Below are 19,886 nucleotides of genomic sequence, written 5' to 3'. Positions count from 1 at the left end.
CATTCATCTGTCGATGGACACTTAGATTGCTTCCATGTCCTGGCTATTGTAAATAGTGCTGCAGTGAACATTGCAGTACATGACTCTTTTTGAATTATGGTTATCTCAGGGTATATGCTCAGTAGTGGGATTGCTGGGTCATATGGTAGTTCTATTTTTAGTTTTTTAAGGAACCTCCATACTGTTCTGCATAGTGGCTTTATCAATTTACATTCCCACACACAGTGCAAGAGGGTTCCCTTTTCTCCACACTCTCTCCAGCATTTATTGTTTGTAGATTTTTTGATGATGGCCATTCTGACCCGTGTGAGGTGATACCTCATTGTGGTTTTGATTTGCATTTCTCTAATGATTAGTGATGCTGAGCATTTTTTCATGCATTTGTTGGCCATCTGTATGTCTTCTTTGGAGAAATGTCTGTTTAGGTCTTCTGCCCATTTTTGGATTGAGTTGTTTGTTTTTGTGATATTGAGCTGCATGAGCTGCTTGTATATTTTGGAGATTAATCCTTTGTCCGTTTCTTCGTTTGCAAATATTTTCTCCCATTCTGAAGGATGTCTTTTCATCTTGTTTATGGTTTCCTTTGCTGTGCAAAAGCTTTTAAGTTTCATTAGGTCGCATTTGTTTATTTTTGTTTTTATTTCCCTTATTCTAGGAGGTGGGTCAAAAAGGATCTTGCTGTGATTTATGTCATAGAGTGTTCTGCCTATGCTTTCCTCTAAGAGTTTTATAGTGTCTGGCCTTACATTTAGGTCTTTAATCCATTTTGAGTTTATTTTTGTGTATGGTATTAGGGAGTGTTCTAATTTCATTCTTTTACATGTAGCTGTCCAGTTTTCCCAGCACCACTTATTGAAGAGGCTATCTTTTCTCCACTGTATAGTCTTGCCTCCTTTATCAAAGATAATGACCATAGGAGCATGGGTTTATGTCTGGATTTTCTATCCTGTTCCACTGATCTATATTTCTGTTTTTGTGCCAGTACCATACTGTCTTGATTACTGTAGTTTTGTAGTATAGTCTGAAGTCAGGGAGTCTGATTCCTCCAGCTCCATTTTTCTTTCTCAAGATTGCTTTGCCTATTTGGGGTCTTTTGTGTCTCCATAAATATTGTGAAATTTTTTGTTCTAGTTCCGTGAAAAATGCCATTGGGAGTTTGATAGAGATTGCAATGAATCTGTAGATTGCTTTGGGTAGTATAGTCATTTTCACAATTTTGATTCTTCCAATCCAAGAACATGTTATGTCTCTCCATCTGTTTGTATTATCTTTAATTTCTTTCATCAGTGTCTTATAGTTTTCTGCATACAGGTCTTTTGTCAGGTAGGTTTATTCCTAGGTATTTTATTCTTTTTGTTGCAATGGTAAATGGGAGCGTTTCCTTAATTTGTCTTTCAGATTTTTCATCATTAGTGTATAGGAATGCAAGAGATTTCTGTGCATTAATTTTATATCCTGCTACTTTACCAAATTCATTGATTAGTTCTAGTAGTTTTCTGGTGGTATCTTTAGGATTCTCTATGTATAGTATCATGTCATCTGCAAACAGTGACAGTTTTACTTCTTCTTTTCTGATTTGGATTCCTTTTATTTCTTTTCCTTCTCTGATTGCTGTGGCTAAAACTTCCAAAACTATGTTGAATTATAGTGGTGAGCGTGGGCAACCTTGTCTTGTTCCTGATCTTAGTGGAAATGGTTTCAATTTTTCACCATTGAGAATGATGTTAGCTGTGGGTTTGTCATATATGGCCTTTATTATGTTGAGGTAAGTCCCCTCTATGCCTTGTTTCTGGAGGGTTTTTATCATAAATGGGTGTTGAATTTTGTCAAAATCTTTTTCTGCATCTATTGAGATGATCATATGGATTTTTTCCTTCAATTTGTTAATATGGTCTATCACATTGATTGATTTGCACATATTGAAGAACCCTTGCATCCCTGGGATAAATCCCGCTTGATCATGGTGTATGATCCTTTTAATGTGCTGCTGGATTCTGTTTGCTAGTATTTTGTTGAGGATTTTTGGATCTATGTTCATCAGTGATATTGGCCTGTAGTTTTCTTTTTTTGTGATATCTTTGTCTGATTTTTGTATCAGGGTGATGGTGGCCTTGTAGAATGAGTTTGGGAGTGTTCCTCCCTCTGCTATATTTTGGAAGAGTTTGAGAAGGATGGGTGTTAGCTCTTCTCTAAATGTTTGATAGAATTCTCCTGTGAAGCCATCTGGTCCTGGGCTTTTGTTTGTTGGAAGATTTTTTTTTTTTAAAGATTTGTTTTTTTGGTTATTTTTTGTTTTTGTTTTTGTTTATTTATTTATTTAATTTACTTTTGGCTGCATTGGGTCTTTGTGGCTGTGCACGGGCTTTCTCTAGTTGCAGCGAGTGGGGGCTTCTCTTCGTTGTGGTGCATGGGCTTCTCATTGAGGTGGCTTCTCTTGTTGCAGAGCACAGGCTGTAGGCACGCAGGCTTCAGTAGTTGTGGCTCGTGGGCTCTAGAATGCAGGCTCAGTAGTTGAGGCGAACGGGCTTAGTTGCTCCTTGGCATGTGGAATCTTCGTGGACCAGGGCTCAAACCCATGTCCCCTGCATTGGCAGGTGGATTCTTAACCACTGTGCCACCAGGGAAGCCCTGTTGGAAGATTTTAAATCACAGTTTGAATTTCAGTGCTTGTGGTCGGTCTGTTTATATTTTCTATTTCTTCCTGGTTCAGTCTCGGAAGGTTGTGCTTTTCTAAGAATTTGTCCATTTCTTCCAGGTTGTCCATTTTATTGGCATAGAGTTGCTTGTAGTAATCTCTCATGATCCTTTGTATTTCTGCAGTGTCAGTTGTTACTTCTCCTTTTTCATTTCTAATTCTACTGATTTGAGTCTTCTCCCTTTTTTTCTTGATGAGTCTGGCTAATGGTTTATCGATTTTGTTTATCTTCTCAAAGAACCAGCTTTTAGCTTTTTTTTTTTTTTTTTTTTAAATTTTTATTTATTTATTCATTTATCCATTTTTAATTTATGGCTATGTTGGGTCCTCGCCTCTGTGCGAGGGCCCTCTCCAGCCGCGGCAAGCGGGAGCCACTCTTCATCGCTGTGCGCGGGCCTCCCACTATCGCGGCCTCTCCCGCTGCGGAGCACAGGCTCCAGACACGCAGGCTCAGCAATTGTGGCTCACGGGCCCAGCCGCTCCGCGGCATGTGGGATCCTCCCAGACCAGGGCTCGAACCCGCGTCCCCCGCATCAGCAGGCAGACCCTCAACCACTGCGCCACCAGGGAAGTCCAGCTTTTTTGATCTTTGCTATCGTTTCCTTCATTTCTTTTTCATTTATTTCTGATCTGATCTTAATGATTTCTTTCCTTCTGCTAACATAGGGGTTTTTTTTTTTTTGTTCTTCTTTCTCTGATTCCTTTAGGTGTAAGGTTAGGTTGTTTATTTGAGATGTTTCTTGTTTCTTGAGGTAGGATTGTATTGCTATAAACTTCCCTCTTAGAACTGCTTTTGCTGCATCCCGTAGGTTTTGGATCATCGTGTTTTCATTGTCATTTGTTTCTAGGTATTTTTTTATTTCCTCTTTGATTTCTTCAGTGATCTCTTGGTTATTTAGTAGTGTATTGTTTAGCCTCCATGTGTTTGTATTTTTTACAGATTTTTTCCTGTAATTGATATCTAGTCTCATAGCGTTGTGGTTGGAAAAGATACTTGATACGATTTCAGTTTTCTTAAATTTACCAAGGCTTGATTTGTGACCCAAGATATGATCTGTCCTGGAGAATGTTCCATGAGCCCTTGAGAAAAATGTGTATTCTGTTGTTTTTGGATGGAATGTCCTGTAAATATCAATTAAGTCCATCTTGTTTAATGTATCATTTAAAGCTTGTGTTTCCTGATTTATTTTCATTTTGGATGATCTGTCCATTGGTGAAAGTGGGGTGTTAAAGTCCCCTACTATGATTGTGTTACTGTCGATTTCCCCTTTTCTGGCTGTTAGCATTTGCCTTATGTATTGAGGTGCTCCTATGTGGGTGCATAAATATTTACAATTGTTATAGCTTCTTCTTGGATTGATCCCTTGATCATTATGTAGTGTCCTTCTTTGTCTCTTGTAATAGTCTTTATTTTAAAGTCTATTTTGTCTGATATGAGAATTGCTACTCCAGCTTTCTTTTGATTTCCATTTGCATGGAATATCTTTTTCCATCCCCTCACTTTCAGTCTTTATGTGTCCCTAGGTCTGAAGTGGGTCTCTTGTAGACAGCATATATACGGATCTTGTTTTTGTATCCATTCAGCCAGTCTGTGTCTTTTGGTTGGAGCATTTAATCCATTTATATTTAAGGTAATTATCAATATGTATGTTCCTGTTACCATTTTCTTAATTGTTTTGGGTTTGTTTTTGTAGGTCTTTTCCTTCTCTTGTGTTTCCTGCCTAGAGAAGTTCCTGTAGCATTTGTTGTAAAGCTGGTTTGGTGGTGCTGAATTCTCTTAGCTTTTGCTTGTTTGTAAAGGTTTTAATTTCTCTGTCCAATCTGAATGAGATCCTTGCTGGGTAGAGTAATCTTGGTTGTAGGATTTTGCCTTTTATCACTTTAAATATGTCCTGCCTCACCCGTCTGGCTTGCAGAGTTTCTGCTGAAAGATCAGCTGTTAACCTTATGGTGATTCCCTTGTATGTTATTTGTTGCTTTTCCCTTGCTGCTTTTAATATTTTTTCTTTGTATTTAATTTTTGATAGTGTGATTAATATGTGTCTTGGCATGTTTCTCCTTGGATTTATCCTGTATGGGACTCTCTGTGCTTCCTTGTCTTGATTGACTATTTCCTTTCCCATATTAGGGAAGTTTTCAACTAAAATCTCTTCAAATATTTTCTCAGTCCCTTTCTTTTTCTCTTCTTCTTCTGGGACCCCTATAATTCGAATGTTGGTGCATTTAATGTTGTCCCAGAGGTCTCTGAGACTGTCCTCAATTCTTTTCATTCTTTTTTCTTTATTCTGCTCTGTGATAGTTATTTCCACTATTTTATCTTCCAGGTCACTTATCCATTCTTCTGTCTCAGTTATTCTGCTATTGATTCCTTCTAGAGAATTTTAAATTTCATTTATTGTGTTGTTCATCATTGTTTGATTGCTCTTTATTTCTTCTAGGTCCTTGTTAAACCTTTCTTGTATTTTCTCCATTCTATTTCCAAGATTTTGGATCATCTTTACTATCATTACTCTGAATTCTTTTTCAGGTAGACTGCCTATTTCCTCTTCGTTTGGTCAGGTGGGTTTTTACCTTGCTCCTTCATCTGCTGTGTATTTGTCTGTCTTCTCATTTTGCTTAACTTACTGCGTTTGGGGTCTCCTTTTCGCAGGCTGCAGGTTCGTAGTTCCCGTTGTTTTGGTGTCTGCTCCCAGTGGGTAAGGTTGGTTCAGTGGGTTGTATAGGCTTTCTGGTGGAGGGTACTGGTGCCTGTGTTCTAGTGGATGAGGCTGGATCTTGTCTTTCTGGTGGGCAGGACTGCATCTGGTGGTGTGTTTTGGGGTGTCTGTGAACTTATTATGATTTTAGGCAGCCTCTCTGCTACTGGGTGGGGTTGTGTTCCTGTCTTGCTAGTTATTTGGCATGGGGTATCCAGCACTGGAGCTTGCTGGTCGTTGGGTGGAGCTGGGTCTTAGTGTTGATATGGAGATCTCTGGGAGAACTCATGCCAATTGATATTACGTGGGGCCAGGAGGTCTCTGGTGGACCAGTATCCTGCAGTTGGCTCTCCCACCTCAGAGGCTCAGGCCTGACACCCACCCGGAGCACCAAGACCCTGTCAGCCACATGGCTCAGAAGAAAAGGGAGAAAAAAAAAAGAAAAAAATAATAATAAAATAAAATAAAATAAATAAAGTTATTAAGATAAAAAAATATATTATTAAAATTAAAAATGTAGTAAAAAAAAAAAAAGAAAGAAGAGAACAACCAAACCAATAAACAAATCCACCAATGATAACGAGCACTAAAAACTATACTAAAACAAAACAAAACAAAATGGACACACAGAACCCTAGGACAAATGGTAAAAGCAAACCTATACAGACAAAAATCACACAAAGAAGCATACACATACACACTCACAAAAAGAGAAAAGGGAAAAAAGAATTATATATGTGTGTGTGTGTGTGTGTGTGTACACACACACACACATATATATAAAGGAAGAGTCAACCAAATCAATAAACAAATCTACCAATGATAATAGGCTCTAAATACTAAACTAAGATAAACATAAAACCAGAAACAAATTAGATGTAGAAGGCAAACCACAAGTCTACAGTTACTCCCAAAGTCCACTGCCTCAATTTTGGGATGATCGTGGGCTATTCAGGTATTCCACAGATGCAGGTACATCAAGTTGATTGTGGAGATTTAATCTGCTGCTCCTGAGACTGCACAGAGAAATTTCCCTTTCTCTCCTTTGTTCACACAGCTCCTGGGGTTCAGCTTTGGATTTGGCCCGGACTCTGCGTGTAGGTCGCCTGAGGGCATCTGTTCTTCGCTCAGACAGGATGGGGTTAAAGGAGCAGTTGATGAGGGGACTCTGGCTCACTCAGGCCGTGGGGAGGGAGGGGTACAGAATGCAGCAACAGAGGCTGGCGTGACGTTGCACCAGCCTGAGGCACGCCGTGCGTTCTCCTGGGGAAGTTGTCCCTGGATCATGGGACCCTGGCAGTGGTTGGCTGCACAGGCTCCGGGAGGGGAGGTGTGGATAGTGACCTGTGCTTGCACACAGGCTTCTTGGTGGCTGCAGCAGCAGCCTTAGTGTTTCATGCCTGTCTCTGGTGTCCACGCTGATAGCCGCGGCTCGTGCCCGTGTCTGGAGCTTGTTTAGGCGGTGCTCTGAATCCCCTCTCCTCGTGCATCCCGAAACAATGGTCTCTTGCCTCTTAGGCAGGTCCAGACTTTTTCCCGGACTCCCTCCCGGCTAGCTGTGGTGCACTAGCCCCCTTCAGGCTGTGTTCACGCAGCCAACCCCAGTCCTCTCCCTGGGATCCGACCTCTGAAGCCCGAGCCTCAGCTCCCAGCCCCCACCTGCCCCAGCGGGTGAGCAGACAAGCCTCTCGGGCTGGTGAGTGCTGGTTGGCACCAGTCCTCTGTGTGGGAATCTCTCCGCTTTGCCCTCCCCACCCCTGTTGCTGCGCTCTCCTCCGTGGCTCCGAAGCTTCCCTCCCTGCCCACCACTGTCTCCACCAGTGAAGGGTCTTCCTAGTGTGTGGAAACTTTTCCTCCTTCACAGCTCCCTCCCACTGGTGCAGGTCCCATCCCTATTCTTTTGTCTCTGTTTTTCCTTTTTTCTTTTGCCCTACCCAGGTACGTGGGGAGTTTCTTGCCTTTTGGGAAGTCTGAGGTCTTCTGCCAGTGTTCAGTAGGTGTTCTGTAGCAGTTGTTCCACATGTAGATGTATTTTTGATATATTTGTGGGGAGGAAGGTGATCTCCACGTCTTACTCCTCCACCATCTTGAAGGTTCCCCCCCCCCTTTTTTAATAGCCCTGGTGATTATACTGGGCTGTTCTAGATAATCCAGGATAAGACCCTTGATTTTAATCACACTTGTATCTTCTGCCACATAAGGTAACATATTCACAGGTTCTGTTGATTAATTGGGATGTGGACATCTTTAGGGAGCTATTACTCAACCCTCTATTTCCGTTTTTCTGAGTGTTTTAAAAATCCTGAATGGGTGTTTGTCAAATTTTTCTGCATCAGTTGGTAAGATAATGTGATTTTTCTTCTTTAGCTTATTAATATGTTGGATTATATGGATTGATCTTCAAATATTGGTCAGCCTTGCAGCCCTGGAATGAACTTTACTTGGTTATGATGTATAATTCTTTTTATATATATCTGAATTCTATTAGCTAATATTTTGTTACAAATTTTTTTGTGCCTATGTTCATGAGAGCAGTATTGGTCTATAGTTTTCTTTCTTTGTATTTCCTTTGTTGGTCTTGGCATCAGGGTAATATTAGCTTATAGAATAAATGAATTAGGAAGCATTCGTATGCTTCTGTTTACTGAAACAGATTGTGTAGAATTGGTATTAATTATTCTTTAAACATTTGGTAGAATTCTTCAGTGAAATCATCTGGACTTAGAGTTTTCTTTTAAATTATGGATTCAGTTTTTACAGTGCTACTCAAATTATCTATTTCACATTGGGTGAGTTGTGATAGTGTATGTTTTTTGAGGAACTGTTCTATTTAGTCTAAGTTGTTAAATTTACATGTTTAGACTTAGTGCATAGTGTTCTAGTATTATCCTTCTGATGTCTGCAGGGTATGTAGCAGTAGCCATTGTTTTATACCTGATATTGGTAATCTGTCTTCTCTCTCTCTCTCTCTTTTTTTCTTTGTCAGTTTAGCTACAGTTTTGTGAATTTTATTGATCATATCATAAAAGAAGCTCTCTGTTTTATTGATTTTTTCCTACTTCCTGTTTTCATTTTCATTTATTTCTGCTTTTATCTTTATTATTTCCTTCCTTCTCCTTGCTTTGTGTTTATTTTGCTCTTTTTTTTTGAGGTTCTTGAGGGTAGAAGCCTAGATTACTGATTTAAGACTTTTCCTCTTTCCCAGTGTATGCATTTATTGCTATGAATTTCCTTCTCAGCACTACATTACCTTGTCCCACAAATTTGGGTATGTTGTATGTTCATTTTCATTCAGTTTAATATTTATTTTGATTCCCCTTGAGATTTATTTCTCTTTGACTCATGGATTACCTAGAAGTGTGTTATTTCCAAGTGTTTTAGAGAATTTTCTGTTATCTTTGTTATTGATTTCTACTTTGATTCTATTGTGGTTCAGGAACACACTGTGTATTATTTTAATTCTTCTAAATTTGTTGAGGTTTATTTTTGGCCCAGGATATGGTCTATCTTGGTATATGTTCCTTGGGCACTTGGAAAAAAAAATGTTCATCCTGCTGTTGTTGGCCAAAGTGTTCTATACTGTCAGTGAGATCCTGTTGGTTGATGGTGTTGAGTTCTTCTGTATCCTTGCTGATATTCTCTCTAGTTGTTCTACCAGCTGTTGACAGAGTTTCTAACTGAGTTGAATCTCCAGCTCTATTTGTTGGATTGATATTAGTCTGCTTAGGCTGCCGTAACAACATACTGTAGAAATTTATTTCTCACAGTTCTGGAGGCTGGAAAGCCCCAGATCAAGTCTAGCAGGGTCATTTTCTGGTGAGGACTCTCTTCCTGACTTGTAGACAGTCACCTTCTTGCTGTGTTTTCACATGGCCTTTCCTTGGTTGCCTGTGTCTGGCGAGATTGATCTCTCTCTTTCTCTCTCTCTCTCTCTCTTCCTCTTCTTGTAAAGTCAGTAATCCTACTGAATTAGGATCTCACCCTTATGACCCAATTTAACCTTAATTACCTCCTAAACGCCCTATTTCCAAATACAGTCAAATTGGGAGTTAGGGCTTCAACATATGAATTTTGGAGGGGCACAGTTCAGTCCATAGCATTTGTGGATTTGTCTATTTCCCTTTTTAACTCAGTTTTTGCTTCACATATTTTACAGCTCTGTTGTTTGGTGCATACACATTTAGGATTGATATGTTTTCTTGGTGCATTGACCTTTTATCATTATATAGTACCCTCTTCTCTCTTATAATTTTCTTTGTTCTGAAGTCTACTTTATAAGATATTAACATAGCCACTCCTTTCTTTTGATTAATGTTTGCATTATATATCTTTTTCCATCCTTTCATTGTCAACCTGCCTATATTACTGTTATTTGAGGTGGGTTTCTTATAGATAGCATATAGTTGGCTCATGTTTTTTAATCTCCTCCAGTCTGTCTTTTAATTGATGTTTTTAGACTGTTTAAATTTTGTGTAATTATGATATGCTAGGGCTTAAGTCTGCCATTTAATTTTTTGTTTTCTAGTTATTCTGTTTTCATTTTTCTATTTTTCCTGTCTCCCTGTGAGTTACTTGAAAACATTTTAAAATTCCATTTCTATTTAACTTATAGTGTTTGTGAGTTTATCTCTTTGAATAACTCTTATTTAGTGTTTGCTCTAGGTATTACATATATACATAACTCTCCACAGTCTATTGGTGTCATCATTTACCAGTTCAAGTAATGTATAGAAACCTTACCTTGTTTTATATCCCCTCATCCTCCTCATTTAAAAGATAATTGTTTTAAACATTTCCTCTACTTGCATTTCGAACGGTATTAAACTGCGTTAGGATTTTGCTTCAACCATCAAACATAATTTAGAAAACTCCGTAGGAGAAGGGAAGTCCATTGTATTACCCATATTTTTGCTTCATGTTTGTTCATCATTCCCTGATGTTCCAAGGTTCATTTCTTTCTTTCTTCACTTCCCTTCTATTTAGAAAACTTTCACCATTCTTTTAGGGTAGGTCTGCTGGTGACTAAGTTCCATAGTTTTCCTTCATCTGAGAATGTCTTGATTCCTCTTCATTCCTGGGTATTTGCAGGGTATAGAATTCTGGGTTCACAGTTCTTTTCTTTCAGCACTGGAAAAATATCATACTACTTCCTTCTGGCCTCCACAATTCTGCTGAGAAATTCACTGTCATTCAAATTACTTTTCCCCTATAGGTAAGATGTCATTTTTTTTAAAAAATTTTATTTATTTATTTATTTATGGCTGTGTTGGGTCCTCATTTCTGTGCGAGGGCTTTCTCTAGTTGCAGCAAGTGGGGGCCACTCTTCATCGCGGCGCGCGGGCCTCTCACTATCACGGCCTCTCTTGTTGCGGAGCACAGGCTCCAGACGCGCAGGCTCAGCAATTGTGGCTCATGGGCCTAGTTGCTCCGTGGCATGTGGGATCCTCCCAGGCCAGGGCTCGAACCCGTGTCCCCTGCATTGGCAGGCAGACTCTCAACCACTGCGCCACCAGGGAAGCCCCTAGGTAAGATGTCATTTTTCTCTCACTGCTTTTAAGAAATTTTCCTTGTCTTTCATTTTCAGAAATTTAATTGCGATGGTATCTTGGCATGGATTTCTTTTGGTTTATCTGGTTTGGGGTGTGCTCAGCTTCTTGATTCTGTATGTTTGTGTCTCTTGCCAAGTTTGGGAAATTTTCAGTCATTATTTCACGGAGGACTCTTTCAGCCCCACCCTCTTTCTGTCCTTCTGGGACTCTGATGACATACATGTTTGATCTTTTGTTAGGTCCCTGAGATTCTATTCATTTTTTTTTCTAATCTATTTTCTCTGCTCTTCCAGTTGGGTAATTTCTATTGTTCTATCCTCTAGTTTGTGGATTCTTCTCTTTCTTGTTTATTCTGCTGTTGAGCCCATCCACTGAGATCTTCATTTTTGTTATTGTGTTTGTCAAGAGCAGCCTCCTTATTGCCAGGTGATTGCAAGTTCCCCACTAGGCCTCCTCTGACACCACCCCAGTGGGTGTTGGGGCACCTTGTCACGTGGTGAGGGGGTATGTCTAGGCTCCCCATTTGGCCTTTGCTGGCCTGTGGAGGGTGGGGCCACAGTTTTTTTCTGTGATGTGTGGATGGACTAGAGCAGTTCGTGTCTAAAAGCGTTCTGTCTTGTTAGGCTACCTTTTTCTGGTCCTCTGGCTAAAGAGAGCAGGCTTTTGTTTGGGCTCTGTCTGTGCCCACTGGTGTTTCTGCCAGGGTTTTAATTTTACTTGTGAGAATAGGGGAAGGTCCATCTACTTGATCTTCCTGGAAATAGAAGTTCGTTTACTTTTGATAGCTATTGTCAAGTTGTCCTTTGTTACATGTGGTGCAAACATTATTTTGAGTTGTTTTTTTAATGGTGCATTTTGCTTTGCAGAACTATTTGAATTTTATATAGTTGAATATATTAATCCTTAAGAAAATGAACTCAGAGTTATGTAACATGTTTGGGAAGACCTTTCTCATACCAAGATTAGGAAAAAGTCTCTCATTTTCTTCTATCAATAGCTTTGTTGGGGGTTAATTTTTTTTTCATTTAAATATGTGAACCATCTGGAATTTATTTTGGTATAAGTAGGAATAGAAATGTCCCTGCGCCGTTCCCACCACCCCCATGGCTACCTGCTTGTCCCAACTCCATTTATTGAAAAATAAATATTTTATGGTGTTAGGGAAATTCTTTAATTTGGTACATGCCTGTTTATAACAGTGTTCCTAATAGCCGAGTCCCGAAAAAAGCAGTCACAGAGTTGCAGGGGGTGTGCTGCGCACTGGAGTTGAGACCCCCTGCCCCCGTGGCTGTTGGTTGGTAACGGCCGATGCTGTGAGTTGGTGATACTGAAAGGTCAGCCAGCCCATCCACTGGGCTTCGGGGGACCTAGACTCTCACACGGTCGGAAGCCAGAGGTGCCGAGGCCGACAAGAGGGCGTCCAGAGCTGCCCTAGAAAGTGCTCCCGTGGGCAGAGCTCCGCTTCCTCAGTGGCCTGGTCACTCAGCCTTCCGTCCTGACACCCCCGCTGCCCGGGTGCCTGGGCTATGGAGCATCTGTGAAGCGGGGCGAGGGGAGGAGCCCTGGTCCGTGTGCACTGCACCGTCCGCTCTACGACACGACCCGACTCCTGGCAGCTGCTTCCGCCTCCAGGTCCCGAGGAGGCCGGTGTGTAGATGCACTGAGCACAGCGAGTCAGAGGGGATGGGGATGCAAGGGGTGGAGACGGGCTGGACCGATGCCGTCCTGTGGGACGTGTCCTGTCCACCCCTGCTGTGAGGCCGCCCCACACAGTCCTCCCACCACTCCCTTCTGTCCTGCTCCGGCTCCCACTCGGTTAGGTGCAGCGTGCCTGCGGCCCAGACGGCAGGCCCGGGCGCCCAGCAGGAACTGGTCTGTCTCCCCCACCCAGCGGGCCCCCAAGGTGGGATCAGCACTGCAGTCCTGGGGTTGGGCAGAGCGAGTCACACCTGACGCTGGTGAGTGATGCCAGAAGGGATCGTGACGGTGGCAGTGTGTCCCACCAGGTACCCTTTCCTGAGGAACAGTGACTCCAATTATGACCAAACCTCCTCTCTTGCTGTAACGTTTCTTCTGCTTAAGAAATTGGTGCCAAAGCCAGGGGGCAGAGGGGGGTGAGGATGATGCCCCCGCCCCGTCTAGGACGTGAGGCCCTCCACCGGCCCTCAGTCTCCTTTCCCAGTTTCAATGCAGTTTGGCCTGAGAAGCCCAAGTCGGAAGAAGCTGGGTTTTGGTCCTCTCTCTGCCATTAGCTGGCTGGCTAAGAGAAAATCATTTCCCTGTTCTGGGCCTTGGTTTCTTCATAAATACAGTTGGGTACTGGGTGAGAATCAATGCTTTTCTCGTAAAGCCCTTTAACAAATGGAATATTTCACAGAAACTCATGAGTAAGAGTGTGCAGAATTCGGCAGCTCAGGTTGAAGCAGGAGTGTGGCGAGGGGCTCTGAGGATAGCTTGACACCACTGGACTAGATGGTTTCTAGGGGCCTCTCCAGCTGGCCCTGGGCAGGCGTTTTAACCTCTCTGAGCCTCGGTTTTCTTTTCTATAGAGACAGTACCCAGCTAGGTGTGAGGGCTGATGGGGCGGGTTGCCTGTAAAGCTGCCAGCAGGGTTTGGAACACGGGTGCTCCACCAACGACAGGGATGTCAGTGTTATTTGTGCCTTTCCAACCCTCCTTTGAATAGCAGCCCGGGCACCACCCGCTCTGGTTCTTCGAGCACCGCATCCCTCCCAGTCCCCACAGCCCGGGACTGTCTGATGGGTCTCATGGTGTGGCTTTGGGCTGGTAGCTAGTTGTGTCTGTTTAAAACTTAACCTCCACAATCAAACTGAGTTCCTGAAGGGAGCCTTTCCTTCCGTAGCTCTCACTCCCCACACTGCCTTGTACACCGACATTCAATAAATATCTGTGGGTGAGCAGCCCAGGCCAGGATGTGGCCCCTGCTTGGTGTTCAGACCGAGGAGGGGCAGGTGAATTGCAGGGCCCCTGCACTGGAGCAGGGTTAACGATGACTAGAGAGGGCTGGACGGAGCGGAATCCCCAAACTTGTCCCAGCCAAACACAGTGGATCCTTGTTACCGCCCTGGAGCCAGCGGCTGGCCTGTGCCTGCACTTCTGCCGGAAAACAATCAAGAAACTTTCCAACTCAGACTCCACAAAGTAAGGTTGGTTTCATGTCACTTCTCATTTATTAATTCAGTCTGTTCTAAGTTGTACAGTTACGAAAATAACAAAACCAAAGCCGAAAGCCCAGGAATATTTACACTCTCTCTCGTGTAGTGAGGTCAGTCTATGTTGTTGCACAGATCGGTTATGTTTGGTACCACAAGATGTCTGTAATTTAGACAAAATTGGACAGATTAACAATTATATGTACAGTAAAATAAAAGGGGAAGTCATTCAAGTATCAAAATACAGAGACAAAGATTAAATAACGTTTTATTACAATTCAGTCCCATTGCCACACCATTAGCAACACCACTTTGTGAACTGCGTCTGAGAGTCGTCCTGCAGGCCCGGGCATCACAACACAGGCCGAGGGCAGACCAGTCTGCTCAGCCCGAGACTTCTCCGGGGACTCCCCAGAGTCGAAGCTGGGGGCCCCGGGGGGATGCGAGCGTTGCAAATGCAGAGCCTGTCGAAGGGAAGCCCTGCTCGGAGTAGCTGCAAGCAGAAGGGCGGAGCAGAGAGCCTGTGGCCGGGCAGGTACTGACCTATCTCAAGTCCCGCCTGAACGGCCTGCACAGTTCAGAACGGGGCTGCCACACTGCGGGGCTTGTGCTCACGTGCAGAAGCAGGGCTTCTCTCCACGTGAAGCCTGTCCTGGTGTTAAAATTTTTCTTTCTAGGGGAGGGAGAGTACCTGTCCCGGAGGAGGAGTAAAAAAGAAATATCTAGTCCCTTCCTTTCTTGGCTATTGAGAAATAAACCAAGCTCAAAACAAAATCCAGAGCCAGAGCAGATCAGCCAAGGCTTTCCAACATGAAACACCCTGAATAAATAAAGAAGATATAGCAGCTTCAAGGGAAGGAGACACCTACCTATGACTTAAAAACAAAAAGACAGCTTGAGGAACTCATCGTAGTGTCTACAGTTTTCTTAATGGACCCACCACCCACCAAGAGAGCGCTGCTTAGAGGAGACCGGCCTTCCTCAGGAGGAAGAGGGCACAGCACTCGCACTGCAGCAGGAGCCGCGGTTTACCCACCCAGCTTGGGGTTCCTCGTCCATACCTGGAAGGAAGTAGGGGCTGAATACTGCTCAGTGGAAGCCAACGGGCCCTGGAAGCAGCAGGACGTGAAGTCAGACTTCCCGGTATCGAGGTCCTTGTTTAGTACCGAGAAGGGCAGGATCAGTGAGAGGGGGTGTGACTCCCCAGGCCTGCGGTGTGGACGGCTCAGCGGAAAGGAAACCCACAGGGCCCAGCCTCAGGTCAGCAGGAAGACGCGGCCCAGCTTTCCACTGCTGGCCGACCACAGGGCTGTGAAGGTGCGCCGGGGCGCTCCCTGCTCATTCACAGCCCCTGCCGGGAGAGAGAGCGGCGCTACTGAAGCCTGGACTACTGATCCTGGGACCAGATTGCGCTGTGCCAGCAAAGTGGAAGGTCTGCTCGCGGCCCCGTGGGAGGAAAGGCTCTGCTCTGGAAGGTGCTGGACAGGCAGCTGACCTGGCCCAGCCTCACAGGAACAGTCCCTCTGGCTCTGCCTCTACCTCCAGGAGGAGCAATGCAACCAAAGGTGAAAAGCAAAGCCAGCCAGCAGGAGGGCTCAGGCAGCAGCAGCAGCACCCGGACGCCAGCCTGCCCTGAAGGCCACACTCGGGGAGAATCAAACTGTCACCTGATTCAGCCTTCTCTACCCTTGGAGCCAGGGGGGAGCCCAGCAGCTGAAAGGATGACAATCAAACCGATAATTCAGAGAATCAAAGTGAGTCCTAATCACACAGACCTGATTAGACAAATCACAAATCAGCAGGCAGCCACCTCAGCCGACCTACCCATTAATGCCCAAAACAAAGCTGCTTCTTCTCCTTTCTGCCTCGACTCAGACAGTCTGAGGTCACCAGAGAGCCTGTGGCCAGGCAGCCCAGGGCAGCGCTCTGGCCACCGCCGGGTCCGAGACGGAGGAGCAGCCCAGAGCTCGGGCACCGCGACCTGCTTGTGCAACTCCACGTGGCCCCGGACCTTCACGTTTGGAACCCCAGAAGCCTCTGCTTTTGCCAGGCGCCTCTACGGGCTGCCCCCAGCTCCAGGCGGGGACAAGAAGCCGTGCGGCTCAGAAGGAAGAGCAGCTGACTGGCAGGTCTGTCGAGCAGATTCAATTCACCCACTACCTTCTCTCAGAGCTGCCCAAGCACGCCAAGACCCCAGCCCGAGGACAGAGGCCTGCTGTCCTCTGACCCTATGGCCATTGTCTAAAGATTGGCAGTTTAACCTAGAGGGCTGAGCCAAGTGTTGAAAGTTCACTTTATAAAAAAAATTTTTTCTATTAAAAAATGTTTTCTGGACAAGTCACTTCTTGGCCCTCTGGAGTTCCAGCCTCATCTGCTAGAGGCCTGGAGGGCTGCTCCGCAACCAGGGCAGGGCTCACGCGGCGAGACCTGGCGGTGGCAGGCCCAGACCATGCAGCCGCGAGGAGGTCCTACGGGCAGTAGTGGGGCCTGCGTCTTCAAAGCTGCAGCTGAGACGGTGGTGGCAGCGGCGGCGGCGGCGGGAGCCTGCGCTCCCCACGGCTGTTTCTGCAGCACAGTTGGTTCCTCGGTGGCTCAGCTTGGCAGAAGCAAACACAACGGGGGGGAGGAAAGGGTTAACCAAAGGGGCCTGCACAAGGTGGAGGAAACTGAAAGGAAACACGGAAGCAGAACAGAAGGTCCCTTACAGCCTCCCCTGAGCACCCTCCGTGGCTCAGCGCATCTGCTTGGAAGGCACGAGGACAGGCAGGCAGGAGGACCCACCCCGGTTTGTCGACTTGGGTTTCAACTCATAAAGCAACAGCTGCAACTTACTGGCTCTCCTACTGGGCCACGCTACGTGCACAGTGCTTCTTCCCACGGAAACTGCGGCTCTCCTCTCCCGCCATCTAAGCTGACCTGCCCTCACGCAAGAACGTGGGCCTTTTGAAAGCCTCAACTCCACCATCCCAGCTGCTGAACTGCTTTGAGGTGATGGACTCCTTCTCAGGAGTCAAGAGGCTGAGGGCGGTCGATCAGGGAAGGGACCGGGTGCCAGCTGACTATCTCTGGTCCCCACATCGTGGAGAAGCATCAGAAAGCTCCTGGAGGACAACGGATGTTGCTCGGCCCAGATCCCTGTCCTTGAGCAGCTCCGTTCTGAGGGAAGAAGGTGCACGGTGTATGCAGGGCACTGGCCTCCCTCCTGCTGGCTCCTACAGGAAGGCCTTCCTCTTCCTCGAGCCAGACTCCAGAGCCAGCCGGGGACTCCCCGGCGAAGACGTGAGGAGCCATCCCATTCCTTGCAGTGCAAGACCCATCAGGACCAAGACACCTGCTGCGTGGGGCCAGCCTGTGGGTGTTCAGATGCTCAGAGCCCCATCCTTTGGAGTCAGGCATGTGCCCTAGGACCTGGCACAGACCCTGGGCCCTCACAGAAAGAGGTCTGACCCTGGTCAAGCCACATCGCTGAGCTGAGGGTCTCACAGGGGGAGGCCAGCACCTCAGAGCAGAGGATAGAGGGATGGGCCGCAGGCCAGCTGTTAGCAGAGTGCAAGGGGATTCTGGCCCCACATGGTCACAGTGGTTGGTTGTGTCAGGAAAGGTGCAGTTAGCTCTTGGCAACGGCACCCAGCCGTGGCTCGGAAGACGGGAGAGGAGAGCCAACAGGGAGCCCAGGCCGATCAGAGGGAGCAGCCTCCAGTGCCGTGTGGACTCTGCTTGGAGACTGCGCCCACCTCAGGATCCACAGTGCCCGCCCACTGAGGCCCTCTCGGTGCCCACCTCAAAGGCAACTTGCCCCCCCGCCAAGCTGTCCTCGCCCAAGGGGGGAATTCACAGTGTCCGGTGGTGTTGGGTGCGAGCTGAGAGTGTGCAGTGTCTAAAGCTGCCGCCCCGGGAGGAGAGGTCCCAGTGGGGGTGGGACCTTGGCGTCAGCAGCTGGAAGGAGAGTTGAGAAGAGCAGAAAGACGGACGGCAAGGCACATGAGACTAGTGGAGACGGGGTGGGTGCTTAGAAGATAGTGGTCTCATACTTGGTGCTGAGGCTCCGCTTAGAGTCTGGTTTGGGGTCCACAACCCAGGAGACGCTGGCATGGGACTGGGCATCTGGGTCCATATCAGGTGGTTCCAGCTGCTGAGGAAGAGGGTGAAGAGTCAGAGGGAGCGCTGCACCTGGGCCAGGGGTCAACAGGGCCCGCTGTCCCCCGCCTCCCGGGCCATGCTGGCGTCAGTACCCCATGGGGGCAGCCCTGTTCTCAGCCAAAGAGCAAGCTCCCTGGGGTGGGGTGGCAGAAGGGGCACCTTCCCTGGAGCATCACGGGAGGGCCGCCTCTGAGCTCTCCAGGGGCAACTTCTCCTGGGGGTTTCTTGGAGCTGCTCAGTTAAAGGAGCCTTGCCCTACCTGAGCATCGAGCACTAAGCCCCAAAGCTGTTCTCAGTGGCAGGAAGGGGGTAAGGGGTTTGGAAACCCCAAACCTCGGGTCCCTCTGGCAGGGCCAGAGAGCTCACCCCGGGCAAGACCACAGTGGGTACCCGCGAGCTCTGGAGAGGAGGACATACGGCAGAGAAACAGAGGCTACAGCACAGACAGGGATGGTGGGACGGCAGCTCAGGAAAGACGGGCATGCAGGCAGGGCCGGGGGCGGGCACCAGAGTCTCAGAGAGCTCACGGTCACTTCGGGGAGACTGACACACAGACAGCAGGAGGTGCAGAGACCTTGACTCCAGGACTAACAGACGGCAGCGGGAGGTAAGAAGGACGATGGGTGGGGCAGGTGTGACAGTAACAACAGCGACTATCAGGGGGCAGCGGCACCTGGGGTGCGGAGCAAAGCAGACACAGACACGGGGTGGCGTTACGGAGGCCGGCTCGCACAGGCCCGTGTCCTGAGGGGCCGGCTACCTGAAGCGTGAGAAGACCCTCCTTGCGCCCACTCCACCCCGAGCCCTCAAATCCCGGGGCCCACGTACTGCTGACTTCCTCATGCCGACCCGAGGCTTAGGCACCGGTTTGGAAGATTTTGTTTCAATCATCTCGGCAGCAGGGGCCCCCATCGGCCTAGACTTCTGGGCCTGTAGGGCCAGCTGATAGGCCACCTCGAATGCCTGCCCCAGCGTCAGGATGATCTCATAGGTCAGGTTCTGGGAGAAAACAGCACAACGTGAGAGATGGGATGGAGGAACCACTGCCTCTAACACCTGCCCTGGCCTCATGCGCCTGAGCACAGGCCCAGGCAGCATTGCACAGGTAACAAGAGTGCAGGGAATCTGCTGGAACGCTTGCTCTGAAAGCAGAAGTTTGTCCCGAGGTGACTGATACATTAGGGAACAATCTGAACAAAACACACATTTTGTGTTTCCTCATGTGTGATTTCATTGGAGAGAAACACGAGGCGAATGCAAAGACTCCCCTGCTGACCCCCGTTGCCTGGGAATATACAGCAAACGTGCCACCCCCACCTGGCAGCTCAACTTCCTATGGGACCCACCCCTGACAGTAACAATCAAGCTGCAGCTCTTCCCAGGGCCACCCGGCTCGCGCCCTCCCCTCCATCCGTGCACCCCTCTGTCCTCTATTCCTTCTCTTTCTCTCTCCCTCTGGCACACAGGCTGGCAGGAGGCACATGCTTCCACAAGCTGACTTCGGGTCCTTCTCAAGGCAGAGCGCCATGTTTATGTAGCATTTATGTATTTCTTAACCATTTAACATGGATAAAATGGTGTGGGTGTTCGTATTAGGTTCCTGAGGGCTGTACCCCCTGCCTCATCTCCTCAT

General features: G+C 46.7%; 1 protein-coding gene across 9 annotated transcripts in view; it reads right to left on the bottom strand.

Annotated features, from left to right (window-relative positions):
- Positions 1–14,108: 14,108 nt before the first annotated feature.
- Positions 14,109–19,886, bottom strand: part of ANKS1A (ankyrin repeat and sterile alpha motif domain containing 1A) — a 185,719-nt gene continuing 179,941 nt past the window's right edge. For 4 of the 9 annotated variants that reach the window (XM_057554555.1, XM_057554559.1, XM_057554560.1 and 1 more), the window contains 2 exons: positions 19,082–19,252; positions 16,716–18,245 (listed from right to left, as the gene is read on the bottom strand). In XM_057554555.1, the coding sequence (XP_057410538.1) occupies positions 18,123–18,245; positions 19,082–19,252 (294 nt within the window). In that variant the 3' untranslated portion in view covers positions 16,716–18,122. The other 5 variants (XM_057554556.1, XM_057554561.1, XM_057554562.1 and 2 more) reach the window with 3 other exon arrangements.

This window comes from Balaenoptera acutorostrata, chromosome 10 (genome assembly GCF_949987535.1).
Source record: "Balaenoptera acutorostrata chromosome 10, mBalAcu1.1, whole genome shotgun sequence".
Taxonomy (NCBI): Eukaryota; Metazoa; Chordata; class Mammalia; order Artiodactyla; family Balaenopteridae; genus Balaenoptera; species Balaenoptera acutorostrata.
Note: the sequence above shows the minus strand (reverse complement) of the source record. Positions and strands in the feature narration are given on the sequence as shown.